The following is a 27,041-nucleotide window of genomic DNA, read 5'->3' as shown; positions in this document are numbered from 1 at the left end:
GGGATTGGGGGCAGGAGGAGAAGGGGACGAGAGAGGATGAGATGGCTGGATGGCATCACTGACTCGATGGACATGAGTCTGAGTGAACTCCGGGAGTTAGTGATGGACAGGGAGGCCTGGTGTGCTGCGATTCATGGGGTCGCAAAGAGTCGGACACAACTGAGCGACTGAACTGAACTGAAACAGGAGCTCATAGTCAAAAATTGGGGGGGAAAAAAGTGTGCAAGGGCTGTCAGAACCAACAAAGTCGAAACTAGACTCCTAAAGATTTTAAATTCAAATTTTTAGAAGTTACTCAAAATTTATAGAAATTAAGAATTATTGTCCAGAAACATGCTGGGGAAAGTCCTGTAGGAACTTTGCAAGGAATTGGCATCAGGTGAAGAAAGACTGGGAGTGATCCCTGAGAGATGGGAAACAATGGCTCCAATTTACTGCCTAAGGAGAGTTCCCAAGCAAGGCACCCAATGTGAAAGTGTTAGTTGCTGATTCATGTCCGACTCTTTGCGACCCCATGGACTGTAGCCCACCAGGCTCCTCTGTCCATGGAATTTCTCCAGGCAGGAATACTGGAGTGGGTTGCCATTTCCTTCTCCAGGGATCTTTCTGCACCAGGGATTGAACCTGGGTCTCCTGTATTGCAGGAAGATTCTTTACCATCTGAGCCACCAGGGAAGCCCCAGGGAACTAGCATGATTAAATAGAGGAGTAAAATTGATGGAATGTTAAGGGATGACAGGAAGAAAGAACAGAAAAGAGATGATGATGATTCAGACAGGAAATTACTCAAGTTGAGTGTACAATGGTGACTCTAGGGATAAAGGAAAAGAAACTTATTTAGCAAAGTTTAGATGTACATATTTAGTAGCAAGTCAGATGATCAGAGTTAAAGAGAAGTACGAGTCAAAATGGCTGAGGTTTCATTATTTGGAAGGTCAGTCTGAGATGAGGAAGCTGAGCACGTTGGAGGATCGTGGAGATAAGAGTTTAAGTTTTTACAGAGTTCATGGGAAATACTGAATTGCAGTCTGTCACACTATGAGAAGATACTCCTCCAAATATGAAATTATTTTCACATGTGTAATAGTAATTTCTTGTAATTTGAAAGTATTTTTATATTTTTAAATATTAAATGCATGAAGATACATTAATATTTTCTAATTCATATTATTAACACCTAATTACTTACCAACATCCTCAGTCTGGAATTTAAGGGAGAAAGTGGTGATGTGTGGTATATGTGTAGATAGGCCTTCTAAAGTTAAGTGAGAAAGAGAACCAAACAAGCAGTGTCCTTGTTGAGAAAGTAAGGGTGCCGTCGGAAACAAAGCAGGAGTACTCAGATGAAGCTAGAAGAGTTGAGACTTGAAATGTATAGCAGTTAACGTGTGGTAGTGGAGGAGGAGGTGTGACACTATTTGTAGCCAGACAAAACAAAGGTTCAAAGGTGTGCAAGAGGGCATGACACACTTGGCAACCTGAAAGAGATTTGCATCGTGATTGGTGTTAGAATGGAACTGCCTGAATTTGAATACTGTCTCTACTGCAGTCCTATGACCTTGGGCAGTTCTCTTAACCTCTATGATTCTGTTCTGAGGAATAAAGATATCATATGTTTAAGGTACTTAGTAGGCTTGCTGACACAGTAAACACTGTTTTTGTATTGATGGTGAAGATGGTGATAGCTAAGGCAGGGAACTGGGAGCAGACAGAGAAGTGGCCAGAGAGGAATGTATTGAATTAGAGATCAGACAATAAAAAGACCATAGGCCATGTCAAGAAGGAAAGAAAACTTGTAAGGGCATGGGGGGAGGCACTGAAAGGTTCTCTGGAGGAGAATAAAGTAGTCAGATTGGTTTTTTAGAATTAGAGTGCTTTAAAAAAAAAATTTTATAGTAGAGTCTGGGTTGGTTGTGGTCCAGACTAAGGGAGGACCATTTGCTGCTGCTGCTGCTAAGTCGCTTCAGTCGTGTCCGACTCTGTGTGACCCCATAGACGGCAGCCCACCAGGCTCCTCTGTCCATGGGATTCTCCAGGCAAGAACACTGGAGTGGGTTGCCATTTCCTCCTCCAATGCATGAAAGTGAAAAGTCAAAGTGAAGTCGCTCAGTCGTGTCCAACTCTTAGCGACCCCATGGACTGCAGCCTACCAGGCTCCTCCGTCCGTGGGATTTTCCAGGCAAGAGTACTGGAGTGGGGTGCCATTGCCTTCTCCAAGGGAGGACCATTTAGAAAGTTATAATAATAATCTGGTCAAGAAATAATGGTGGTTTAGGTAGAGTAGTAGCAGTGAAGATGGAGAGAAGGGGTAGATTTTAGGAAATCCAAGAGGTGAAATTAACAGTGCTTGGTAATTGATTATGTGTGGAAAGATGGGGTAGAGAGATAGTGTCTGGATGCAGAAAGTGGGTGATTCCTGGTTCCATTTACTGCAAAACTGAAGGAGAGTAGGTGTCAGTAGATGGTATGGGAATTGATCAGAAGTGAAACAGCTGAGGATGAAAAGTACAATTTTGTGGGATGGGATGGCTGAAGTAGAATAGATGAAATACTCTTGAATAATCTTACCTAATTTGTTTTTTTTTTTTCTGCCTCAGGAGACCTGTTTGAGATGTGGTGGTTTCAGCAAGGCCTCAGTTTCCTTCCTTCAGCCCTTGTAATTTGGACAGCGGCTGCTTTCATATTTTCATATATCACTGCTATAACACTTCACCATGTTGACCCTGTTTTGCCTTATATCAGGTCAGTGAAATGTATTCTTTTGTGGAGAATGGTATGTATCATTCATGTTTTAATATTGAACTCAACATTCAATTTTAACATTTTGAAATTCAAATTTTATGTTTGAAATTACAATAATAAAAGCAGAAAAAGGAAGTTGTATTTGGTTCTTTCTGTGTGATAGAGAAATATGGAGACAGATGGTTAAGGTTCAGTTAGTGAACTGTGACACCTCAATGCCTGTTTTCCAAATAAGTATTCAAAGTTTCAGGAGATAGAGTTGGAATTATTTTCCCCTTACAATTCAAAAATACTAGAACAACGGTAGTAAGAATCTGCCTGCAATGAGGGGGACTCGAGATCAATCCCTGGGTCAGGAAGATCCCCTGGAGGAGGGCATGGCAACCCACTCCAGTATTCTTGCCTGGAGAATTCCATGGACAGAGGAGTCTGGTGGGCTACAGTCCCTGGGGTCTCAAAGAGTCGGACACTACTGAGTGACTAACAGTTTCACTTTCTTTCAAAGATAACAGTAATGGCAAAGATCAATTGATTTGCCTACTGCGTACAAGGTAATGTTCTAAGCATTCTTCTTAAATTGGTCTTAAATAATTGAATCTTTACAGCCACCCTTTGAGTTAGGAACTATTACCCCCATTTGATAGAGGAAGAAATGAGGTCCAAGGAGGTTGTTTGTTCAAGGGCATATGACTCAGTAATTGGTGGAACCAAGATTCAGTTTGACCAGGTAAGCCATTTGATTCTAGAGACTAGGGTCTTACTCTTCATGACATGTTGCCTGATTTTTCTGACACAACTAAGTATCTAAATTTGTTGATAATGTTTTTGAAATATCAAAACTACTTGTGATTTAAGTATGGGTATTTGATTACATGTGCTATGTCCATAATCTTTTTTTTTTTCCAGTTATAAAGGCAATATGTTGTTATTATAACACGTTTTAAACAGTACTAGAGTGATTATAAAAGTGAAATTCAAAGTCTTTTCCAGCCTCCCTCTAGTTTCTGCCCCTCCAGGAATGATTAACGACTTGGTTGATTTCCTTCCAGTTTGGTTGTTTGATTTGTTGGTTGTTGAGTTGTTTCATTTATTTGTTTGTTTACCCTCTGAAAAATAACCTTTCCAACACAGAAAATAGAGCACTTCTGAAAGGTGATAAACTTAAAGGCTAAATTTATCTGTTTTAAATGTCAGGAAGAGATCAGGGCAATGCCATGTCATTTACTGTTTCCACAATGGTGTGGTGTAGCACACAGGTCACCAACAGATTGAGTCTACTTTAAGAAGATTTATAAAATCCAAAGCTATAAAGTTTCCACTTCTGGGAATAATTTTGATAAGTCACCACTGTTTACCACTCTGATCAGAGGACCTATAGCTTAAAAGCCAGTTCATTCTCTAGTAACTCCAGGAGAGCATACATATTCCTGAGAGTCTTTCATCATTTTTATTTCCCCTTAGAGAATTTGCTTTCATTTCAAAGAGCTTTTTATAATTTGAGGCCACTGAGTTCTTTATCAGAGTTTCAGTTCTCTGATGGTACTGCATGTGATTTTCTGATAGAACACTAGACACTTCCTTTTCTATCTCTGTTCTTCTGCCTTTTAATTTTTTTTTGCTAGTTTAGTATTATTAGTAGTATTATTATCTGGAGAATTTCCTCCCACATTTTAATGTATGTAAACTCAGTGGTACTTATGTTTACTTCCCCTAGGCTCATTGTCTTCATCTGAAAAATGATAGAGTTAGACTAGATACTCTGTGAAGTTCCTTTCAGCTCATAGACCCTACCTGAAAGACTTCATTGTTACACTCCCCATATGACATAACCAAATATAAATTTCACTTCAGGGATAATTCACAGTTCAGAGACAATTCTGCAAGTGTGCTTCAGGTATTCTCTTGGTTCAAGTTATGAATGTGTAGGAAGGGTTCCTGAGACTAGCCACTGGGGTATAAGAAGAAACTGTTAGAATGTCTATGTATTTTATATTTCAAAATATTTAAACTTATTTGGGAATTCTCTGGTGGTCCAGTGGTCAGAACTCCTCACTTCACTACCAAGGGCCTGGGTTTGATCCCTGGTTGGGGAACTGAAATCCCACAAACCATGCTATGTGGCCAAAAAAAAAGAAAAGAACTTGTATTTAATATATGCAATAATATAAATAACATAAAATAGTGATCAGATAATTTTTTTTAATGATGTGTAATGACCACTGGGTTGAAATGCAATGCTGATGAGGTGATGGGCTTGGCTATTTTTATTTGTAGGCCAGTTTGTCATTCTGATCCAGAGCACACTTAGCCAGCCATCTTGGAAGTGCATGCTGTTATTTACTTGAAAGTGAAAGTGTTAGTCACTCAGTTGTGTCTGACTCTGTGCAACCCCATGGACTGTAGCCTACCGGGCTCCTCTGTCCATAGAATACTCCAGGCAAGAATACGGGAGTGGTTTGCTATGCCCTTCTCCGAGGGATCTTCCTGACCCAGGGATTGAACCCATGTCTCCTGCATTGCAGGCAGATTCCTTACCATCTGAGCCACCTGGGAAGCCCCATAAGTTATTTACTTATGGGTAATCTAAAACAGGAGCATCATTTGGAATATCACAGTTAAAATTATGGATTTTTTTTTCTAGTTTATTTTTATTTTTTGGTGATACCATGCAACATGTGGGATCTTAGTTCCACGACCACGGATCAAACCCATGCCCCCTGCTTTGGAAGCACAGAGTTTTAACCATTGGACCACCAAGGAAGTTCCATGGATTTTTTTCTGATTATAAGAATAATACATATGCATTTATTCTTGAAAATTTGAAAGGTAGAAGCAAAGACAATCCCCACTCTCTGAAGATGATCAAAGAGTAACAAAATCTTTTGTGTCTTAAGAAACATTGTAGAGTGGAAAGGAGCAATCCTTAGAATCAGTATTTGATACTTTACTTTCCTAAACCTGATCCAAATATTCACCAGGTATTTATTATTGATTCCTTAGTGGATATGACTTTCCTCTTTTTTTTGAATTACCATTATCAGGGTTGAGATCCTTCTTATCTCCTTCCTATATTACTTCAATTTGAGGATAAAGACTTTGTCTTTTTAATCTTTTCAGTAGTTTGAGGAAAGGGGAAGGAGCTAACATTCACAGAGTGTCTTCTGTGTGCCTGCAGCTATGCTAGATACTTTGCATGCATGACCACAGTTTCGTTTCCTTATGTTGATCTGATAAGTCTGGGAAGAAATTGATAGCTCCATATTTTAGATAGGGGAGAACCGTATACATAGAACATACTCAAGGTTCCCCAGTTAGTAAATGGTGGGCTGTTAATCAGGATCTATGCATTTCATCCTGCACTCAAAGACAGGCATGTAAACAGACACATTGCAATCCAGTGTGATCTGTGATTTTAATAGAAGTCTGGAGTGGAAGCTGCGTGAGTCACCTAAGCTGTAGAGAGGAGAGAACTCAAAACTGGCCTTGAGTGGAATCTCCAGAAGGGCAAAGGCAAGGGTTTTGTCTCTTTTATTTCCACAGTGTTTTTGTCCCTAAAATGCTGTCTGACAATCCTGTTAGGTGCTAGATAAATATTTTTAAAAAGTAATCAAGAAACAATTAGGTTTTAATTATAGGCAGAGAACAACAGATGTCCAAAGAATCTGAAAGGATCTTTGGTATTTAGGGAATATTCAGGTGAGACAGATAAACATGCTGCCTGACTGATGTAAGTTAGTAATGCAGCCTCAACATGACAAGGATAGCTATTTTATCAATTTATAGTGAATTCTATTATATGAAAAAGAAATAACCGTAAGTGATATGAGAAAAAAGTGAACATTAAATATTGAGAGCTGAAATTGTCATGTTCTCATTATAAAATTAAGAGTTGAGTCATGGAATTTATAAAAAGATAAAGGATTTGAAATAACCTCTTTTGTTTCTTATCCATTAGAAGAAATACACGTGTCTATCTAACATGAGAAATTCTCATACCTTTTTTTTTTTTTTCTTCTAGTGACACTGGTACAGTGGCTCCAGAAAAATGCTTGTTTGGGGCAATGTTAAATATCGCCGCAGTTTTATGTAAGTAGTAAGAATGATTTTGGGAATCAAAATTTATAGCTGAATTGCCCTTTACTGTTCGGTTATTTGTTTTACTTGCTAGTTTCACTGAAGGAGGGTTATCACTAAATTATTGATGACAGATATGTTTCTTTTAAAGTAAAAACAATGTCTAGAAATGCTAAATTATGGAAGTAAATCTTTTAAAAATATCTATAGAGCTATTTGACTACTCATGCAAATAGAAGCTGTAAAGTATAACCAAATATTCCTTGAGGTCTTAAGGGGATTTCTTAAATAACCAGTAGAGGACAAAGAGCTGTCAACACACTGACCACAACTAACCTCAACAAAATTCCTTTAAGATAAACGATTGAGAAGTTTGCGAACAGCTATGAAACTCTGTTTTGATTTTTGAGCGATATTCTAATACCAAAGAAATGCAGTTCTACTATACTATTTTACATTCCTTTCATTATTTTTTGAGCTAATTTTTTAATTAATGGTTTACTAAAATAATGCTTTTTCCACCAATTGCGATTGTTTTAAATATTTGCATTTTTCCATATCATGTTTATTATTTGCTCAGGGCAAACACTTAAGTTAAAAAAATTATTTCAGAGTACAGAAGTTCATCTTGTAACTAAAGTTTTCAGAAATATGTCTCTACAAAAGTATATCTCTGTTATGTTTCCTACACTTTTAGTTCTTTGGCAATATTTTTGCAATGGAAGGTTTAATTTGGCCCTTTCTTAACCAGTAAGGACAGTCAAGTGGGGTTTTGTGTTTTTTTTCCTATGTTAATGACTGCTGTATCTGAGCCAAGTTGTAGCAATTAGAAATGAAATGAGATTGAGGCAAATAATCCTTTGATGTTTTTTTGCCTGTGTCTATCTTATCCATATTCTTCAAACGAATTACTTTAGACTTTAATGCTAATCATATGTAATAATTTGTGTGAAGTTGCTTTAGTTATATCTGACTCTTTAGGACCCTAAGCACTGTAGCCTGCCAGGCTCCTCTTTCCATGGCATTCTCCAGGCAAGAATATTGGCGTGGTTGCCATCCCTTCCTCCAGAGGATCTTCCTGACACAGGGATCCACGTCTCTTATATCTCTTGCATTGGCAGGTGTGTTCTTTACCACTAGCACCACCTGGGAAACCCCCAGTTTGTGTTTTATATAACATGTATTAGAGATTTTCAGAAAACATCAAATGCACCTCTTAAATTTTTCCAAAATATTTTTAACATGAGGCCCACAGGAAGCAAAGAACTTGCTCAGTCACACAGAGATAATAGTAGTTTTACAGTACAATCTTAAAAGTTCTTTAGAAACTACAGCTGGTTTTTTGCTTGTTTTGTTTTTTCTTCTCTCAGATTATCTTTAAAAAGGAAACTATGTTTCTTGAGACTTCCCTGGTGGTCTAGTGGTTAAGACTGAGCTTCCAATGCAGGGGGCATGGGATTGATCCCTGGTCAGGGAACTAAGATCCCACATGCAGCGAGGTCAAGGGGTGGAGTGCAGGCGGAGGGCGGGGGGTGTTGTGGGGGGACTCCATGTTTCTAGATACCACTGACTTTTGTGAGCTTTTTATCGGCAACTTTATTCCTTAGTTATTTATTACCTTTTTGTTTTTCCAATTGTCTTTTTCCAGGCGTTGCGACCATTTATGTTCGTTATAAGCAAGTTCATGCTCTGAATCCTGAAGAGAATCGAATCATCAGATTAAACAAGGCTGGCCTTGTACTTGGATTACTGAGTTGTTTAGGACTTTCTCTTGTGGCAAACTTCCAGGTTTGTGTTTTAGCCTAGCGTAAGTATTTTCCTGAAGTACATAAAAATACATGCTAAAAAAGGAAACCTAAAGATCCAGTTACATAATCCAAGCAGATATTAGAGTAATGCTTGCTTCTATAACAAAGTCACAATTTCAGTGTCTTAACACAGTTGAAGTTTAGTTTTCACATAGATGCATCACATGCTGGTATTTTTGGTTGGTAGATGGCTTACCTTCCACAGTGATTTAAGGTCCACACACTGCCCATCTTTGGGCCTTGCAAATCCTTAAGACTCTTTTGTCTTCTGCATTTAGCTGCCTGAAACAAAGAGAACATGCAGAATTCACACCTGCTTTTTAAAAACTTTGACCTGGCAGTGACTCACATGGTTCTACTCACATTCACTTTTGCTAGATACAAGAAAGGCTGGGAAATAAAATCTTGCTGGGCAGCAATTCCCAGGGCAACTCTATACTATGGAAGAGATACAGAAATTTGTGTGGACAGCTAGCTAGCTGTCTACCACAAATATGGTCCTGCCTTCTGTAGTCGATTTGTATAGTTCAGGGTTTTTAGTATTTGGATAGTGATTCTTTGCTCCAGTTATCCATTGATCAATTTAACAATATCTCTCATCAGTTCAGTCGGTTTGGTTCAGTCTCTCAGTCGTGTCCGACTCTTTGCAACCCCATGAATCGCAGCATGCCAGGCCTCCCTGTCCATCACCAATTCCCGGAGTTCACTCAAACTCACGTCCATCGAGTCAGTGGTGCCATCCAGCCATCTCATCCTCTGTCGAACCCTTCTCCTTCTGCCCCCAATCCCTCCCAGCATCAGACTCTTTTCCAGTGAGTCAACTCTTCACATGAGGTGGCCAAAGTACTGGAGTTTCAGCTTTAGCATCATTCTTTCCAAAGAAAACCCAGGGCTGATCTCCTTCAGAATGGACTGGTTGGATCTCCTTGCAGTCCAAGGGACTCTCAAGAGTCTTCATCACTGTATAGTAAAAATGGATTGCAAAGTGACCTTCACGTTTAACATACTACTTCTATTAGTAGCTGATACTTTTTTACACAGCCCAGTGAATTCCAGTGGGAGTTCCTAATAGCACCCATGCAAAACTGCCTTTCTCCCTTAATCTCATTCAGCCATTAAAACAGTTCATATTTGTATACATTCTTTATTTTCAGCTTCCATTCTAATTCACATTCATCACAAGGGTCTCATTGACCTTGTAATTTTGATTCAAATTACTTTTTCTCTTGATAATATCTATTTTCATGCAGCTTTGGACCTGTTGAATGAATATGCTCTACATCTTTTACTCATGGCTTCATTGCCTGTTTATAAGCAAACCCTGTAGCATTACTCACATAGCAAACAGTTCTCCTTCCTTCCTTTCTAATGTAAACTTTCACTGCTTATTTAAAATGGTGAGTTAAATGCCTCTTTCTCTTCTCCCCACTTCTCTCTTGCAGAGACAAACTCTAGTTGATTCATATAGGAAAAACTGTATACAAACCAGGTCTACAAAGGATTTATAGGTGCAGAGCTTAAATTGGAAGAGAGGCAAGCACTTTATTTTAAAGTAGGGACTTGTTGGTTTATCTCTTAAATATTTCTTGTAATCATCTGCTTCTCCATTTTTTTTCCCTACTGTCTCTACCATCTCCTTCTCAACCAGTTTAGATTTCACCACCTCTCCTTTGGATTACTGCCATAGCCTCCCTAATAGTTCTTCTGCATTCGGTGTTATATCCCTTTAATTTGATGCTGCAGCCGAAGTAATCTTTTAGAAATACATGTACACCTCATTCCTGTTTCCTTGTACCCCTGCTTAAAGCTCACAGGTCCAAGGTCACTTGAAAAGAGAGAAAATCAAGAGAGAAAAAAATAATTTGTTAAACTGCCAAGTTGCTTAATTAATCAAAAGGTCCTGTGAGATCTGACTGCTGTCTACCTGTATAGCCTCATGCTGCATCATTGCCCCTCCTTATATTATACATCAGGTCAGATCAGATCAGTCGCTCAGTCGAGTCCGACTCTTTGCGACCCCATGAATCACAGCATGCCAGGCCTCCCTGTCCATCACCAACTCCCGGAGTTCACCCAGACTCACGTCCATCGAGTCGGTGATGCCATCCAGCCATCTCATCCTCTGTCGTCCCCTTCTTCTCCTGCCCCCAATCCCTCCCAGCATCAGAGTCTTTTCCAGTGAGTCAACTCTTCGCATGAGGTGGCCAAAGTACTGGAGTTTCAGCTTTAGCATCATTCCTTCCAAAGAAATCCCAGGGCTGATCTCCTTCAGAATGGACTGGTTGGATCTCCTTGCAGTCCAAGGGACTCTCAAGAATCTCTCCAACACCACAGTTCAAAAGCATCAATTCTTCGGTGCTCAGCCTTCTTCACAGTCCAACTCTCACATAGCAGGGGTCTTTCAGTGTTCCTTGAATAAGGTTTACTTAACTCTGTTTCATACATTGTTTCTTCTGTTGCACATGCTACAAACCAAGCCTAAATAGATGTAGGCAGACTTTATTTCTCAGGGCAGTCTTTTTTGTCAGTAGATTTCCTCTTGTAAATTTCAGGTTTTCTTTCTTTGTGTTCTCTAATTATCTGAAAACGAATTCTTTGCAGCACTTCTGGTAGTATAATCTTTTATTTATGTTTTTTAAATTTATTTTTAATTTTTAAGTTGATATATTTCTCCTTTAAGTATAGTTCAGTGGTTTCATTCACCATTGTATACCCAGAACCTAACATAGTACTTAGCACAGACATGCTTTCATACTAAGTATAATATTTAGTAACTTATTGAGAGGGGCTAAAGGAACTAAGCAGGATGGATAAAAAATTCCCTGTGATTACTGTGATCGTCTGCATTGAAAGAGACCTAATAATTACAATATGGCCTTTGAAAACTCTGACTTAAAAAAATACAGTATTTAATTTCTTTGAAAACAAGTGTGTATAAAAGCATCCAGCAAGGGAATTCTCTAGTGGTCTAGTGGTTAGGACTCTGTGCTTTCACTGCCAAAGTTTTTGTATATGTGTGCTCGGTCACTCAGTCATGTCCAACTCTCTGCGGTCCCATGGACTGTAGCCAGCCAGGCTCCTCTGTCCATGGAATTTTCTAGGCAAGAATACTGTAGTGAGTTGCCACTTTGTGCTCAAGGGAATCTTCTTGAACCCGAGATTGAACCCACGTCTCTTGTGTCTCCTGCATTGGCAGACGGATTCTCTTTCAGAGGGCTTGAGTTCAATTCCTGGTTGGAGAACTAAAATCCTGCAAGCGTACAGCCAAGCAATCAAAAAAAAAAAAAATGCAGCAAAACAAATATGTGTCCTCAGTGTTTAGGAATTTTTCCCATCCTAGTGTGTCGACTGAAATAAAAATATACCATGTGAGAGATGTGAGAGATGTGAATTGCAGTTTTATTTGGGGACTTATGAGGGCTTCCCTTGTGGCTCAGCTGGCAAAGAATCCGCCTGCAATTCGAGAGACCTGGGTTCAATCCCTGGGTTGGGAAGATCCCCTGGAGAAGGGAAAGGCTACTCACTCCAGTGTTCTGGCCTGGAGAATTCCACAGACTATACAGTGTATGGGGTCACAAAGAGCTGGACACAACTCAGCGACTTTGACTGAGGACGATAGCCTGGAGGCATCCTCTGAGATAGCTATGGGGAACTGTTCCAGAGAAGTTAAGGGGGTTCCCATCAGCATGTATGTGATACTGGAGAAAGAGTACATTCAGTCAAACACATGTCTCATAGAAAGTTGCTGCTCGTCATAAGGCAGGACTATCTAAGTTAGTGCTTTTCTAAGTATGAGAGGATACAAGAATTTGGGTTTATAAAATTATCTCTTGAAAATTATCTCTGAAGGCCTGTTGTGCCAGTTTCTCCCAGCACACAGAGTGCCTCATTCCTAATCTCTGCCCTGAGCTCTGTTCAGAGTGTGTTGAAGATGAATGATTACCAGGGCTAATCCCTGTAGGTCCAGATGGCGAGTAACATTCTTTAGTTAACCCTAGAAAAAATTTATCGTCAAGGAAACTTGGAAGGGATAACTAGGCAGGAACCTATTTTGAATTTCTAGAGCTGTCATAACAAAATACCACAAGCTAGATATTAAAAAATGAGAGAGATTTATTCTCTCAGGGTTCAGGAGGCCAGAAACCTGAAATCAAGATGTTAGTAGCTTGGTTCCCTTTTGGGGGCTCAGAGCGAGAATCTATTCCATGCCTCTCTCTCAGCTTTTAGTAATTCTTGGCATTTCTTGGCTTGTGGCGGCATAACTGTAATTTATGCCTCTGTTATCACATGGCATTCTCCTTTCCTAGAAAATTTATCTTCAAGAAGACTTTGGAAGGAATATCACTCAGTTCAGTCACTTAGTCATGTCCAACTCTTTGCGACACCATGGACTGCAGTACGCCAGGCCTCCTTGTCCATCACCAACTCCCAGAGTTTTCTCAAACTCATGTCCATTGAGTTGGTGATGTCGTCCAACCATCTCATCCTCTGTTGTCCCCTTCCCCTCCTGCCTTGGTCATCCTGCTTTCCCAGCATCAGGGTCTTTTCAAATGAGTCACCTCTTCACATCAGGTGGCCAAAGTATTAGAGTTTCAGCTTCAACATCAGTCCTTCCAATGAACACTCAGGACTGATCTTTAGGATGGACTGGTTGGATCTCCTTGCAGTCCAAGGGACTCTCAAGAGTCTTCTCCAACACCACAGTTCAAAAGCATCAATTCTTTGGCACTCACCTTTCTTTATAGTCCAACTCTCACATCCATACATGACTAGTTTTTAAGTTTCATTAAAACATTTAGGTGAAGATTACAGGGTATTCAGTACATGGTTTATAATTTCTGTAGCAAACATTTGCCCCTGATCACACACATACCTCTATAATTTGTCTTGTCTTTGTCAAGGAGTATGTTTTGTCTTTGTTAAATTATATATATATATATATTTTTTTTTTTTTTTTTTTTTAAGATTTATTTATTTTTTGGCCGTGCTGGGTCTTTGTTGTTGTATGAGGGCTTTTTCTACTTGCAGTGATCGAGGGCTGCTGTTTAGTTGCAGTGCACAGGCTTCCCATTGCGATAGCATCTCTTGTTGTGGAGCATGGGCTATAGGGTGCATGTAGGCTCAGTAGTTGTGGCCAACAGAATCAGTTGCTCTGTGGCATGTGGGATTTTTCTGGACCAGGGGTTGAACCAGTATCCATCCCTTGCATTGCAAGCAGATTCTTAAGCACTGGAGCACCAGGCAAGTCCTAAATGATATATTTTTAAAGAAGATAAAATTGTGACTGTTGCGGTACATGTGTCAAAGATTGCATTTAGTTTGTTAATTAATGAGAGGAATAGTGGATACTGCAAACCACTTCAAAAAGAAGTCGGAGTACCATACAATTACAAGTCAGAAAAGAAATGCTCAAATGAATTCACAAATAGATTCTAAACTATAGATTCTAAACTAACAAAACTGGTCATTATTCACAAAGTGAAAGTCAGTTGCATTCAGTAGGACACAGTATGCCTTTCTAGTCACATTGATTACTTGTGTTACTATGCATTTTCAATAAGTTAACTTTTATCTCTACACATAATGTCTATCATTGTAAAAGTTCTCCCTGCAAAATAGCCTAATCAAAGCCAAGTACAATTAACATTTCTATAGAATCATTCCCACAGGCTCTAACATTCTATTGAAAGGGTATCTGTTGCCCATTTCAAGATCTTTTGCTGTTTCCCTAGTCTCTAAATGACAAAATTAAATGGATTAAGCCAAAGTACTGTCAGTTAAAACTAGCTTTATACACCTCCATTCTGATTATAAACATAGTACTGAATGTTCTCTATTCTTTTTCTTTTAACTATGGGATTTTGTTGATGGAACTGTGTGCTCGTCACATGTGGGCATTCATCAGACTATATCTATATTTAGCTTCATCAATATGTGAATGAAAAATGTTGCCTGCCACGTCAATAAACAAAGAATATCGCAGTCATCAAGCCACTACAGTCGTCCCCAACAGTGAGCCTTGAGAAAACTCAGGATGGAGACAAATGGGCTCCCAGCTGCCAAGCCTTCAGCCACTGCAGCCACCGCCCAGCAGTGCACCCTGAGGGGACTCAGGATGGGGACTGGATACTGGACCTAGATAGCTAAGGTGCTTATCAAAGGAATGATTTCAGTGAGCCCAGGCTCTTGCATCTTTCCATATATAGAAAAGCACAAAACTAAGTTGAGATATCTGGTTTTCTTTATTAATTAATAGTAGTCATCTTTGTTGCAAAATTTATATATATCTGGCTCCTCCCTTACCTCTTGAGGACAGTTTCTTAGAGCTATCTGAGAGGCTACCTCCTGGACATGAAGTCTTCAGAAAGTCTTCCAAATAAAATATAACTTTCAAGGTGGCTCAGACGATAAACAATCTGCCTGCAGTGTGGGAGACCTGGGTTCAATCCCTGGGTTGGGAAGATACCCTGGAGGAGGGTGTGGCACTCCAGTATTCTTTCCTGGAGAATCCCTATGGACAAGGAGCCTTGTGGGCTATAGTCCACGGGGTCACAAAGAGTTGGACATGACTGAACAACTAAACACAGCACACGCTCAACCTTTATCTTGTTCATATTTTTCAGTCAAATATATGTGAGAATATTTTTAAGGAGAAAAATCCTGCTCTTAGCCCTGTCAATTTCACTTTTGCAGCCTGTATCCATATATACTGGTAAATTCACATGAACCAAGAAGATAATACCATTTTGTATTGATTTATGGGTGCTGAACTTTTTTTTTCTTTGTGACCCAAGGTGATAGTAACAATGATTTTTTCCCTTCCCAGTGCTCATAACTTACTGCCAGTTAAAACATCCCAAACCTTATCAAAGTAGCACTTTCTCCAAAGGAATCCAAATAACTTGTTATCTTTATTTCTTTATACTTGAGACTTCTTACACCTTCAGCTAAAAAAAGTAGACTGTATGTGAATTAGCATAGTTGATTGTAGAAGGAGAGAACCAACCCCTAACCTAATCTCTCTTTTATTACCTTAGTCATACCCTCTTTTTTCTTTTAATTTAAATTTTACTTTTTTAATTGTAATGTAATTGGTTTACAATGCTGTGTTAGTTTCTGCTGTACAATGAAGTGAGTTAGCCATGAAAGTGTAGTCGCTCAGTCATGTCCCACTCTGTGACCCCATGGACTGTATGTAGTCCACCAGGCTCCTCTGTCCATGGAATTCTCTAGGCAAGAGTATGGAAGTGGGTTGCCATTCCCTTCTCTGGGACATCTTCCCAACTCGGGGGTCAAACCCAGGTCTCCCGCATTGCTGATAAGTTCTTTACCATCTAAGCCACCAGGGAACATATCCCCTCTCTCTTGGACCTCGCTCCCACCTCTCCTCCTCGCCCCTGCCACCCCGCATCCCTCCCATTTAGGTCATCACAACACCAAGCCGAGCTCCCGGTACTATACAGCAGGTTCCCATTAACTGTCTGTTTTACACATGGTAGTGTATATATGTCAATCCCATTTTGTCTCAGTTTCTCCTACCTTCCTCTTCCCTATTGTGTCTACGTGTCCATTCTAGATTCCATATATATGTGTTAATATACGATATTTGTTTTTCTCTTTCTGACTTATTTCACTTGGTATGACAGACTCTTGTTCCATCTACGTCTCTACAGGTGACCCTGTTTCATTCCTTTTAATGGCTTAGTAATATTCCATTGTGTATATGTATCACATTTTGTCCATTCATCTGTCAGTGGACATTTAGGTTGTTTCCACGTCCTGGCTATTGAAAATAGTGTTGCATGAACACTGGGGAGTCATACCCTCATGCCACGTATCTTGTGTGGTATCTTGTCAACCAAGTGACACAGACAGCATCCGTTTAGAAAACTGTATTAAGTTGGTACAAAAGTAATTGTGATTTTGGATTGTTGAACTTTGCTGTTTGTTATTAGAATACATTCTTAAGTAAATGTGATTATGTTATACACTATTTTAATGCACATTTTTCACTTTTTTTTTTTTTGCTCATGACTTAGTACTTGCTGTTTATTTGTATGTTTATTTTAGACTAGGGAAATGATGTTAGATGAAGCAAATTTGAACAATTTTCTTATTCAAGTTCAAAATGGGTCATAAAGCAGTAGAGACAACTTGCAACATCAGCTCATTTCGTCCAGGAACTGCTAAGGAACATACATTGCAATGGTGGTTCAAGAAATTTTGTAAAGGAAACAAGAGCCTTGAAGATGGGGAACACTGTGACTGGCTGTTGGAAGTTAACAACAACCAATTGAGAGGATCATTGAAGCTGATCCTCTTAAAACAACACGAGAAGTTGCCGAAGAACTCAGTGTCAACCGTTCTATTGTCGTTCAGCATTTGAAGCAAATTGGAAAAGTGAAAAAGCTCAATAAGTAGGTGTCTCATGAACTGACTGCAAAAAAAAAAAATCATCATTTTGAAGTGTTGTCTTCTCTTATTCTATGTAACAGCAAACCATTTCTCAATTGGATTGTAATGTGCGATGAAAAGTGGATTTCATACAGCAATGGGAAACAACCAGCTCAGTGGCTGGACTGAAAGGAAGCTCCAAAGCGCTTCCCAAAGCCAAACTTGGTCATGGTCACTGTTTGGTGGTCTGCTTGCTGCCTGTCTGATCCTCTACAGCTTTCTGCATCTCAACGAAACTATTACATCTGAGAAGTATGTTCAGCAAATAGATGAGATGCACTAAAAACTGTAATGCCTGCAGCTGGCATTGGTCAACAGACAGGGCCCAGTTCTTCTCCACTACAGCATCCAACTGCACATTGCATAACCAACGCTTCAGAAGTTGAACAAATTGAGCTGTGAGGTTTTGCCTCATCTGCCATATTCACCTGACCTCTCGCCAACTGACTACAACTTCTTCAAGCATCTCGACAAACTTTTTGCAGGGAAAATGCTTCCACAACTAGCAGGAGGCAGAAAATGCTTTCCGAGAGTTTGTTGAATCTCAAGGCAAGAATTTTTATGCTACAGGAGTAAACAAACTTATTTCTCATTGGCAAAAATGTGTCATTGTGATGGTTCTTATTTTGATTAATAAAGATATGTTTGAGCCTAGTTGCAGTGGTCCAAAACCTCAATTACTTTTTCACCAACCTAATACTTCAACCAAAGGCTTTGATAATAGAATTTTTGGGAAGCTACTGTCATCACTTTTAAACAGGGACATATATAGTAAAAAGTAAAATGTAAATATTAATGAGAATAAGGCAAAGGAAAACAATAATTCAAAAACAAAGAGTAAGGTAACAGAAAAAATTTGCAGTTTATGCTAATCTCTTGTATAATTTATCAAAACAAGTCAAACTAGAAACAAGAATGTTTTAATTTCTTTAACCTTTAAATTGTATTTAGATTTTATTTAAATTTAAGTTGATACTCCTTGCCTCCTGCATTGCCAACCATCCTAGTTCTCTTCACTTTGTTCTACTCTTTTTCTATAACCCATATCACTATTTAACATATATGGAATTATTTCTAAAGTTTATTTTTTATTGTTTGTGTTCCTTCACTTGAATGTAATCTGTGAGGACCAAATTTTTATCTGATTTGTTTACTCATATCTGAATGCTTAGAACAGTAGCTTGACACATAAGAGGCACCCAAATAAGCATGATTAAATGAGTAAATGAGTAATTACTATATGTTTTCACTAGTGGCATATGAAGTAATTTGGATGACTGTAATTTTCAGGTTTATTCTCAGTACTGAGAGAAAATTATCTCAGGAAATAATCTGTAGACTCTACATAGCTTTCCTACTCAGTGAATGTCCTGTTGAATTTGCTGGACTTGTGTTTTTAAATATTGTGTTTGTGATGCTTTTGGTGTTTCTTTTATTGACTTATTTCTTCCTTTTACCTCTCAGAAAACCACCTTTTTTGCTGTACATGTGTGTGGAGCTGTGCTCACATTTGGCATGGGCTCATTGTATATGTTTGTTCAGACTATCCTTTCCTACCAAATGCAGCCCAAAATTCATGGCAAACAAGTCTTCTGGATCAGACTGTTATTGGTTATCTGGTGTGGAGTAAGTGCATTTAGCAGTATCCTTTGCTGTAAAATGTGGCTACCCTTGAAAGGGAACTGAACAACAAAATTTAAGTGAACACTGTTGACATGTTGTAAACAGGCCTTTTGTGGGCGAGCTTCTTGGTTTACTAAATCCTAAATTAATTTGAATCATGAAATTCAAATTTTTACTTGGGACATGGTAACTGAGTGAGAAGCAAAGATAATGTCTAGCCTAATCATACTCACTTCAAAGATAGGAAAGATGAGTTGATTTCCTCCTTAAGAACAATTGTGTAGCAAAGCTTATGATAGAACTAAGAATTTATTGAGCAAAGAGAAACTGACTCTGCGAAGCATTTTATAATAATATGGGCACATTTTAAATTTTACTAATGCCATGTAATATGAAGTCTTTAAGAAAATGGTTTTGGGCCTTGGAAACAAATATATGTGTGATCCTTTTAGATCTTTGAAGATATTTGTTTTTAATTTTGAGTTTAGCTTAAACTTAACATGTCTTCCTTGAGATTCTTCCTTGACATTTCTTTTTAATAGTGCTGACTTGCTCATCACTTTTGTACAATGGCAGTTTTGGTGCTGATGTAGTACAGAAACTCCATTGGAACCCTGAGGACAAAGTAAGAACTGAAATAATTTACTAGATACTCCTAATCAGAACCCATATTTTAATGCTCAAAATGTAGTATCAAGTTTGTCATGGGCATTTTTTGCATGTGTGCATGTTCGGTTGCTCAGTCATATCCAACTTTTGGGGACTCTGTCGACTGTAACCTTCCAGGCTTCTCTGTCCATGGGATTTTCCAGGCAAGAATACTGGAGTGGGGTCCGCCCGCGGCACGCACAGCCGCCGCAGCCGCCTCGCGCCCGGTCCCGCGGTCGCAGCTCGAGTCGCAGCCTCCGCGCCCGTCGCCTCGAGCCGCTCGCGTCTCGTGTGGGTCGGTCCCTCCGGCACACGGGCTCAAAAAAAAAAAAAAGAATACTGGAGTGGGTTGCCATTCCCTTCTCCAGGGGATCTTCTGACCCAGGGATCGAATCTGCATCTCCTGCATTGCAAGCAGATTCTTTATACCACTGAGCCACCTATTAATCTGAGCATTGTTTACTTAAACTTTTTTAGTGGGATTTAATGGCTCATGACTTTGGAAAAGGCAGTAACTTCTTGGTTGTAGAGTTAAGTTCTCCTGTTCTTAGTTATTTGAATGAAAATTTTACTTGCTATAAATGAAAATGTGATAGATCATTTAGGATGTCTTTAATGTCCACCTTTAATTCTAGAGATATGTCAAATAAATCAGGGGTTGATATTTCAGAATACTGATTGGTTTATAAATATTACAGGTTTTTTATTTGAGGTCATATGAATGAAATTTCACAGAACTGTTTTTTTTGTTGTTGTTGTCACTTAAGGGTTATGTGCTTCACATGATTACTACGGCAGCAGAATGGTCTATGTCACTTTCCTTCTTTGGTTTTTTCCTGACTTACATTCGTGATTTTCAGGTAAGAAAATGTAGAATTAGATATATGCTGTCAAACTTCCTTTGGTGGAATAAGAAATTTTCTATAGGCAACTCTCGCGCTTTTTCAAAAATTAACTTCTTAAGCAGTGAGCCAGAAGAGGAGCTTCTAACGTGATTTGTTTCTGTGCCTTGAGAAATAGTGTTCTGTTAGCAAGGTTAAGCCTTGAAAATAGGGTTGTAAAACAATTAAATTTGCAGATATTCTCTCAGAGTTTTTATCAACTCAGGCTACATTTATATAGGCCATCCTCCACATTTAGTTTTATTGATTCTTCATAGAAACCAGAGAAAACCAAAGAACTTCTGAGGAAAGAAGCTTATTTTTCACAATTCTGTTTGTACTACAGATGATACTTTTGGCAGTACAACAGCCATCTCTCTCTTGTTCTTCATTAGAATTGGTTTACATTCTGGATCCCAAGATATTCCCAGAATATATTGAACATGTGATCTGTCTTTAAGGAGCAAACTTCTGTATGTAATTTTCTTTTCTGTTCCAGAAAATTTCTTTACGGGTCGAAGCCACTTTACATGGATTAACCCTTTATGACACTGCTCCTTGCCCTGTTAACAATGAACGAACATGGCTACTTTCCAGAGATGTATGATGAAATGACAAAATATACCTTTGGTGATTATGATTCTCAGGGATTGGGGAGATATTCATGAAAGTTACTTATTCTGCTCTGAAGTTTTCAACCATTTAATCAAGGCTGACTGTGACATGAAAGAATCCCGATAATCAAGAGACATGAATTAAGACATTTGATGTTGTTTTAAAGGACATCTTCAAGAGGATCATGTAAAAACATTTATGCCTATACTTTTTTAGCCCAGAAAGTATAACCAAAGGACTACAACATTGTATATTTTTTTTCTACTTTTTTTTTTTAAAGAGAAACAACCAGAACTGCACCAAGCAGTCTGCAAAATCCAACTTTTCACATTTTTAAAACCATTAAAACTCATGATTTGTTCGGAGCAGTTATGTAAGAGAAACATTTCAGGACCCCAAATAATCAGCAATGCTCAACAGCTCCTTTAGAATTGGGTTTTGAAGTAATAGTTTTACCATATTAATACATTTCATACAGTCTTTATAAAATTTATTTCTTCTGGAATCCAACTTTAAAGGGAAGTAGACCTGAATTCACATGAGCACTTTAATTGCTTAAGCTTTGCACAAGATATTCTGTGGGTATTGATTTGATTGCTGCCACAAGGCCAGATACTATGCTAAATGGTCTGTCACACCTGCTTGCTCGCACTTGTTTCATGAAGGTTAGTCTCTGATGTGAAACTTTAATTACTAATGAATGAAAAAAAACAGCTATAGGTAAATGTACTCCAGTTACATTTTGTATAGAACAGTGATTAATGTTCCGACACAAGGCTGAGAAGTTTCTGAATAACAGCAAGTATAATTAATGTAAAAGTCACCTCAAACTACACTCAAGAATTCATTAAGATTTCATTTATAGCAAATTATAATTATTTGAAAAAGAAACCTTGAACAGATGTTGGACCTTTTTTAATGGGATGTGATCTTTGTAGAACCCCAATTCTAAAGGATAGAAACAGCAATCCAGAAAAACTAGGTGTAGAATAATGATGATACATGCACCCACCAAAATAATTTTGTTTCTCTCTGGACATGCAAGTAATTGGAGCACTTCTACTTGAATCCTTAACTGTGCAGATAAAGAATGGTTTACAGATCCCAGATAAAATTCAGAAGAAAACACTCATCTGTAAGGTGCCCAGTGATCAAATGATTTGCAAAAGAATCTCTGAAGAAGATTAACAAGGTTTTTCTTTTTAGAAGAAGTGGATCCATAGCCAGAATAAAAGATGGTAAGGAAAGGTTTAAAGTGTAAGAGAGAGCAATTAAGGGAAGATGGTTATATGGTAGAACCATAGATCTCAATTATGAAAAGCTTGCTGGTTGTAAAAAGGTAAATGTTTCTGAAGACTTCTGTACTTATAAGATAGAAAATGGAATACAATACTGTTTAGCTATATAAAGCAACAGTGAACATGGGAAACATTTCAGTAAACACTGGTTGATATCTGACATCACTGAAAAAAATTTTCAGTACAAACCGTAAAACGTCTTTTTAATGCCTCTGAAAATCATGATTTTCATCATGTGCAACCACATCATGTGCAACCACATCTGTGAAACAGTATCTAGTCCTGACTGCTGTCCCTCAAGGAAGCTGTAATCTAAGTTGTGAAGGACCACAGTATGGTAAGAAGGAAACAGATAAAATCAAAGGTCGTAAAATTATAGTTTATGTGGGGGCAAGATGGCACAGGGAAGAACATGGACTTGTGCTTCCATATTAGAACTTAGAGGTACAGTAACAACTTTAAATTATTTTAAAAACAAAAAATATTACTTGAATAGTATTTTAATTTCATTATTTAACTTTTACCCTTAGAAATAACGTGGGCTGAAAATATGAATAAGTTTAAAAAGAGATTATAAATAGAAATTTTTGAATGTGCCTTCATCCCTTATCTTAAGCCTGAAGTAATGGAAGCTAACCATACCCTCCCTCAAAGTATGCCTTGCCAACACTATCGGATAGTAGTATTAATAGCTTGGATGAATGGGTAAGGTAGTTCAGTTAATTTGGTTTTGAATGTAGACTTTTGAGAATAGGAGGTTAAGCTGACAAAATCAACAGATACTGTTTCCTGAGTTCTTAAAGACACGGCAAGACAACATTTCCCTTTTAGTCAAGTATAGGCAAAAGAATGAATTTTAGTCATGAAATGTAAATGAAATGGATGTGTCTATTTCAGCATTATGATTTTGAAAAACAAGAATGCTGTTACCCAGTTTTGTCTCCTTACATCAGTTGCTTATTGATGAGAACAGGGTTTTAGGAGATGGCAGACTAACATGTAGGAGCCTGAACTAGTTCTCTTTTAATCAGCTTTTAGAATATCAACCTAGATATCTAATATAATGTGAGAACTCTTTTTAATTATCCTGCTTACCAAGATTATCTGTTTCTAGAATAGTGTCATGCTGTAAATATTCAGTGGATTTATGAAAGAGAAAGACAACTTTTCTTGTGCAGTGTTCTATACAGACTTGCCATGAAATGAAATTGAATAAATGTTGGATTACTGCCCTAATATTGTCTTTTTTTCAACCAACCAGAGTGCTGGTTTTTAAAACAGTGTATTTATTAGGAAGGTAAGAATGTAGAATAGATCTAAGACAAAGGAAAAGTCTTTCTGAGGCATTATTGGTCTTACCAATGTAAACAGTTGTATCCTCCACAAGGCATGGTAATTTGAAATACAGTTTATCTGAGAATTCACCTACTCAGAAGACTTGAACGGAATACAAAGAGAATGCCTCAGAAATTCTAAAATATACAGTTGGAATGTAGGGCAAAGAGAAATTCCCCATGTTTGGATAACTGGCAGCTCAAATGAAAAGCACAAGGATTCCAGTAGAGTCGCGTGAATCAAACTAGCAGTAACAAAGCTCGTCTCCACCTCAACTGTAAATCATGTTAACTAACCTTCCATTCTATATACCTGACAAAATAGGCATTCCCCTTTTGGGAGGCAACTGCCGTTTTTAATACTTACTGTTCTTTTATAGAATATATACAGCATATAGTCAGAACTTATAAAATCATTCAAAGGAGCAGAAAAATTTGATACAGACAGGAAATTGTTAATAAAAGCAAACTCAGAGATTGTTCAGGTGTTGCAGTTATCAGAGGGAGATACCTATGATAAAAGTGCTGAAGGAGCTAGTAAAAAGAGTAGAAAACATGCATGAAAAGGGGGGATTTCAGCAGAGAAATGTTCATTTAGAAAGCAAAATAATTCTAGAATATGATATAACTATGCAGAGGAAAGGATGTAAACTAAAAGATAGGGCAATTGAAAGTATAAAAGCTGGAAACCAAAGAAAAAAGCAAAAATAAAAAGAATTGAATGTCTGAGTTTTGAAGGCAAAATTAAATGATCTTAATCTTATAATTGGGTTTCAGAAGATAAAAATGGTACTGAAGAAATGTTTGAAAGATATTGACTGAGGACATTTGCAAAGTTAATTGGAAATTAACAGAAAATCAACAAAATCAAAAGTGAGACTTTGGGAAATTATAAAATTAATAAACACCTAGGCCGACTGATACACTGTATTGATTGATATTTCCCGCAAAGTCACATCCATCCAGAACTTCAGAATGTGACCTTATTTGGAAATAGGATATTTCAGATGTAATAAGTTATGATGAAATTGACAAGGTGATTGTAAAATTTGGAAATTCACAGCATCTGAAATAGTCAAAACAATCTTGAAAAGATTACATGTCTTAGGCTGTCTGGTTTCAAAATGTATTATAATGTTACATTAAAACAGTGTAGTTATTGACATATGTTATGCTATGCTAAGTCACTTCAGTCGTGTCCGACTCTGTGTGACCCCAGAGATGGCAGCACACCAGGCTCCTCCATCCATGGGATTTTCCAGGCAAGTGTACTGGAGTGGGGTGCCATTGCCTTCTCCGAATTATTGACATAAAGATAGACCAATACACCAGTAAAATGGGATAGCATCCAAAATAGACCGTACCTACATAGTCAGTTTATTTTCAGATGGAGTCCCGGAAAATGTAATGAGAAAAAAAAGTCTTCAACAACTGATGCTCTTACACCAGAATATCCAAGTGGAAAACAGTGAGCTGCAACATTTTTCTTGGTCCTATACAGATATATCAAGGTTTATCTCAGGCCTATAAGAAAGAGCCCAAACTGTATAGCTTCTAGATGATAATTTAGGAAAATATCTTTGTGACATCAGGGGAGGCAAAGCTTTCTTAGCAACACAAAAGAAAATTATATGAAGGATTTTTTTCAAAATTTAAGATTTCTGTTTATCAGAAGATACCCCCTGGGGACTTCACTGGTGTCAAGTGGTTAAGAACCTGCCTTCTAATGCAGAGCTTGAGAGTTCAATTCTGGATCATGGAACTAAGATCACACATGCTGCAGGGCAACTTAGCCCATGCATCACAGTCACTAGGCCCAGGTACCTCAACTAGAGAGTCCACATGCCAGGAACTACAAATCCCAAGCATTCTGGAGCCTGTACGCCACAGCAGAGCCCATGCACTACAACAAAAGATCCCACATATTGCAACAAAGACCCAGCACAGCCCAAAATAAGTATTTTTAAAAGATACCACTTAGAATCTGAAGAGGCAAACCACAGATTGGGTGAACATATTCATAATATTTACAGTTTACAAAGAACTTGTATGCAGAATATATAAAGAACATAAAAAGTGCATGTTCAGTTTTTTAAAAATGTACAAAGGACAGAAAGATACTTCATGAAATAAAGGATATGAATACACAAGAAAAGGATGCACTCATCAGAGTAATGGAAATAAATGTCACAACTGCTATAGACCCACTAGTATGGTTACAATAAAAAAGACTGACAGCACCATATCTTGGTAGGACTATGAGAAACTGGACCTCTTGTCTTGCTGGTAAACCGATTGGGAGAATGCTTTGGTAGTTTCTTCTAAAGTTAAACTAAATCTACTTAGTGACCCTGAAAAATCCATTCATAGGAATTTACTTAAATGAAAACATGTTCACAAGAAAACTAACAAGGATCTTCCCACCAATCAATAATAATTAAAGAGTGACAATAACTAATGACCATCAGTAAGAAAATGGATAAATAAGTTGAGGTGTATTTATGTAATGGCATACTGCTTGGCAGTAAAAAGATAAGCTACAGATATGTACAATGACATGAATCACAAAAGCATTGTATGGAGGAAACCTACACACAGACACAAATATGTATAATTATATTTATTTGAAGCAAAATAGCAGTTGAAATTATGGTAAATAGAAGTCAGAAAGTGATCCTTATGGGGAAAATGTACTAGAAAGAGGTTTAGGAGATTGTTATAGATTGTGTGTCTCCAAAATTTCTATTTTTAACTTTGAAGTCCTCGGACTTGATAATCTGACTATGTGGAGAACATCTTTAAATAGATAATTAAGTGAAGGTCATTAGGGTGTGCCTAGTCCAATATGACTAACATTTTTATAAGAAGAAATTAGAGCAAAGACATATACAGAGGGAAGACCATAGGATGCCACAGGGGGAATATGGCCATCCACAAGCCAAAGATAGAGGTCTTAGGAGAAACCAACCCTACCAACACCTTGGTTTCACACTGCTAGTGTCCACGACTATGAAAAAATAAATTTGTTGAAGCTGCCTAGTCTGTGATATTTTGTTATGGCAATCCTAGTAAACTAATATAAATTTTTTTACTGGGGATGATGCAAACATTCTCCATCTTGAAGTAGATGGTATGATAGGTATATACAGTTGTCAGTTCCTCATACTGAACTATTATTTCAAGTAAGAAAAGATAAAAGAATAAAATAGACAAACAGAACAAATAAGACAATTAGCTGGTGCTGTGGGGAGAAATTAGTAAAATACATAAAATTTAATCTAACTTTTTAAAAAATATTAAAACATACAAAATGAGAACTGTTCAGGAAAAATAATTGAAAAAGCAAAAATGTTAAACAATAAGAATACTTTGCATGAATTTATAGAAATAAGTTTGACATTTTCAACAGTTTTCAAGAATATGTAATTTATCAAAATTGATTTAATCTGAAATAGAAATTTTAAAGCAACCAATTTCTATAGAATAGAGAACGTTAACATTATGTGTAAATTGGTAGGAAAACAAAATAACTAATATTTTGTGTGAAGTATACGTCTATATTAC

The 27,041-nt window shown here is 37.8% G+C and overlaps 1 protein-coding gene across 13 annotated transcripts in view; it reads left to right on the top strand.

Annotated features, from left to right (window-relative positions):
• DRAM2 (DNA damage regulated autophagy modulator 2) overlaps positions 1-23,379 on the top strand; it is a 29,959-nt gene extending 6,580 nt beyond the window's left edge. For 4 of the 13 annotated variants that reach the window (XM_086391747.1, XM_086391748.1, XM_086391749.1 and 1 more), the window contains 7 exons: positions 2,598-2,742; positions 6,761-6,828; positions 8,465-8,604; positions 18,543-18,720; positions 19,244-19,326; positions 20,117-20,209; positions 20,730-23,379. In XM_086391747.1, the coding sequence (XP_086247873.1) occupies positions 2,612-2,742; positions 6,761-6,828; positions 8,465-8,604; positions 18,543-18,720; positions 19,244-19,326; positions 20,117-20,209; positions 20,730-20,837 (801 nt within the window). In that variant the 5' untranslated portion in view covers positions 2,598-2,611 and the 3' untranslated portion in view covers positions 20,838-23,379. Of the gene's footprint in view, positions 1-2,597; positions 2,743-6,760; positions 6,829-7,797; positions 7,938-8,464; positions 8,605-14,529; positions 14,773-16,694; positions 17,733-18,542; positions 18,721-19,243; positions 19,327-20,116; positions 20,210-20,729 lie in introns of those variants that run through there. The other 9 variants (XM_086391751.1, XM_086391752.1, XM_086391753.1 and 6 more) reach the window with 5 other exon arrangements.
• Positions 23,380-27,041: the final 3,662 nt, after the last annotated feature.

This window comes from Bos grunniens, chromosome 3 (assembly GCF_055505025.1).
Source record: "Bos grunniens cultivar Pamir isolate PY7600 chromosome 3, Bosgru_T2T1.0, whole genome shotgun sequence".
Classification (NCBI taxonomy): domain Eukaryota; kingdom Metazoa; phylum Chordata; class Mammalia; order Artiodactyla; family Bovidae; genus Bos; species Bos grunniens.
This window is presented reverse-complemented; position numbering and strand designations above follow the sequence as displayed.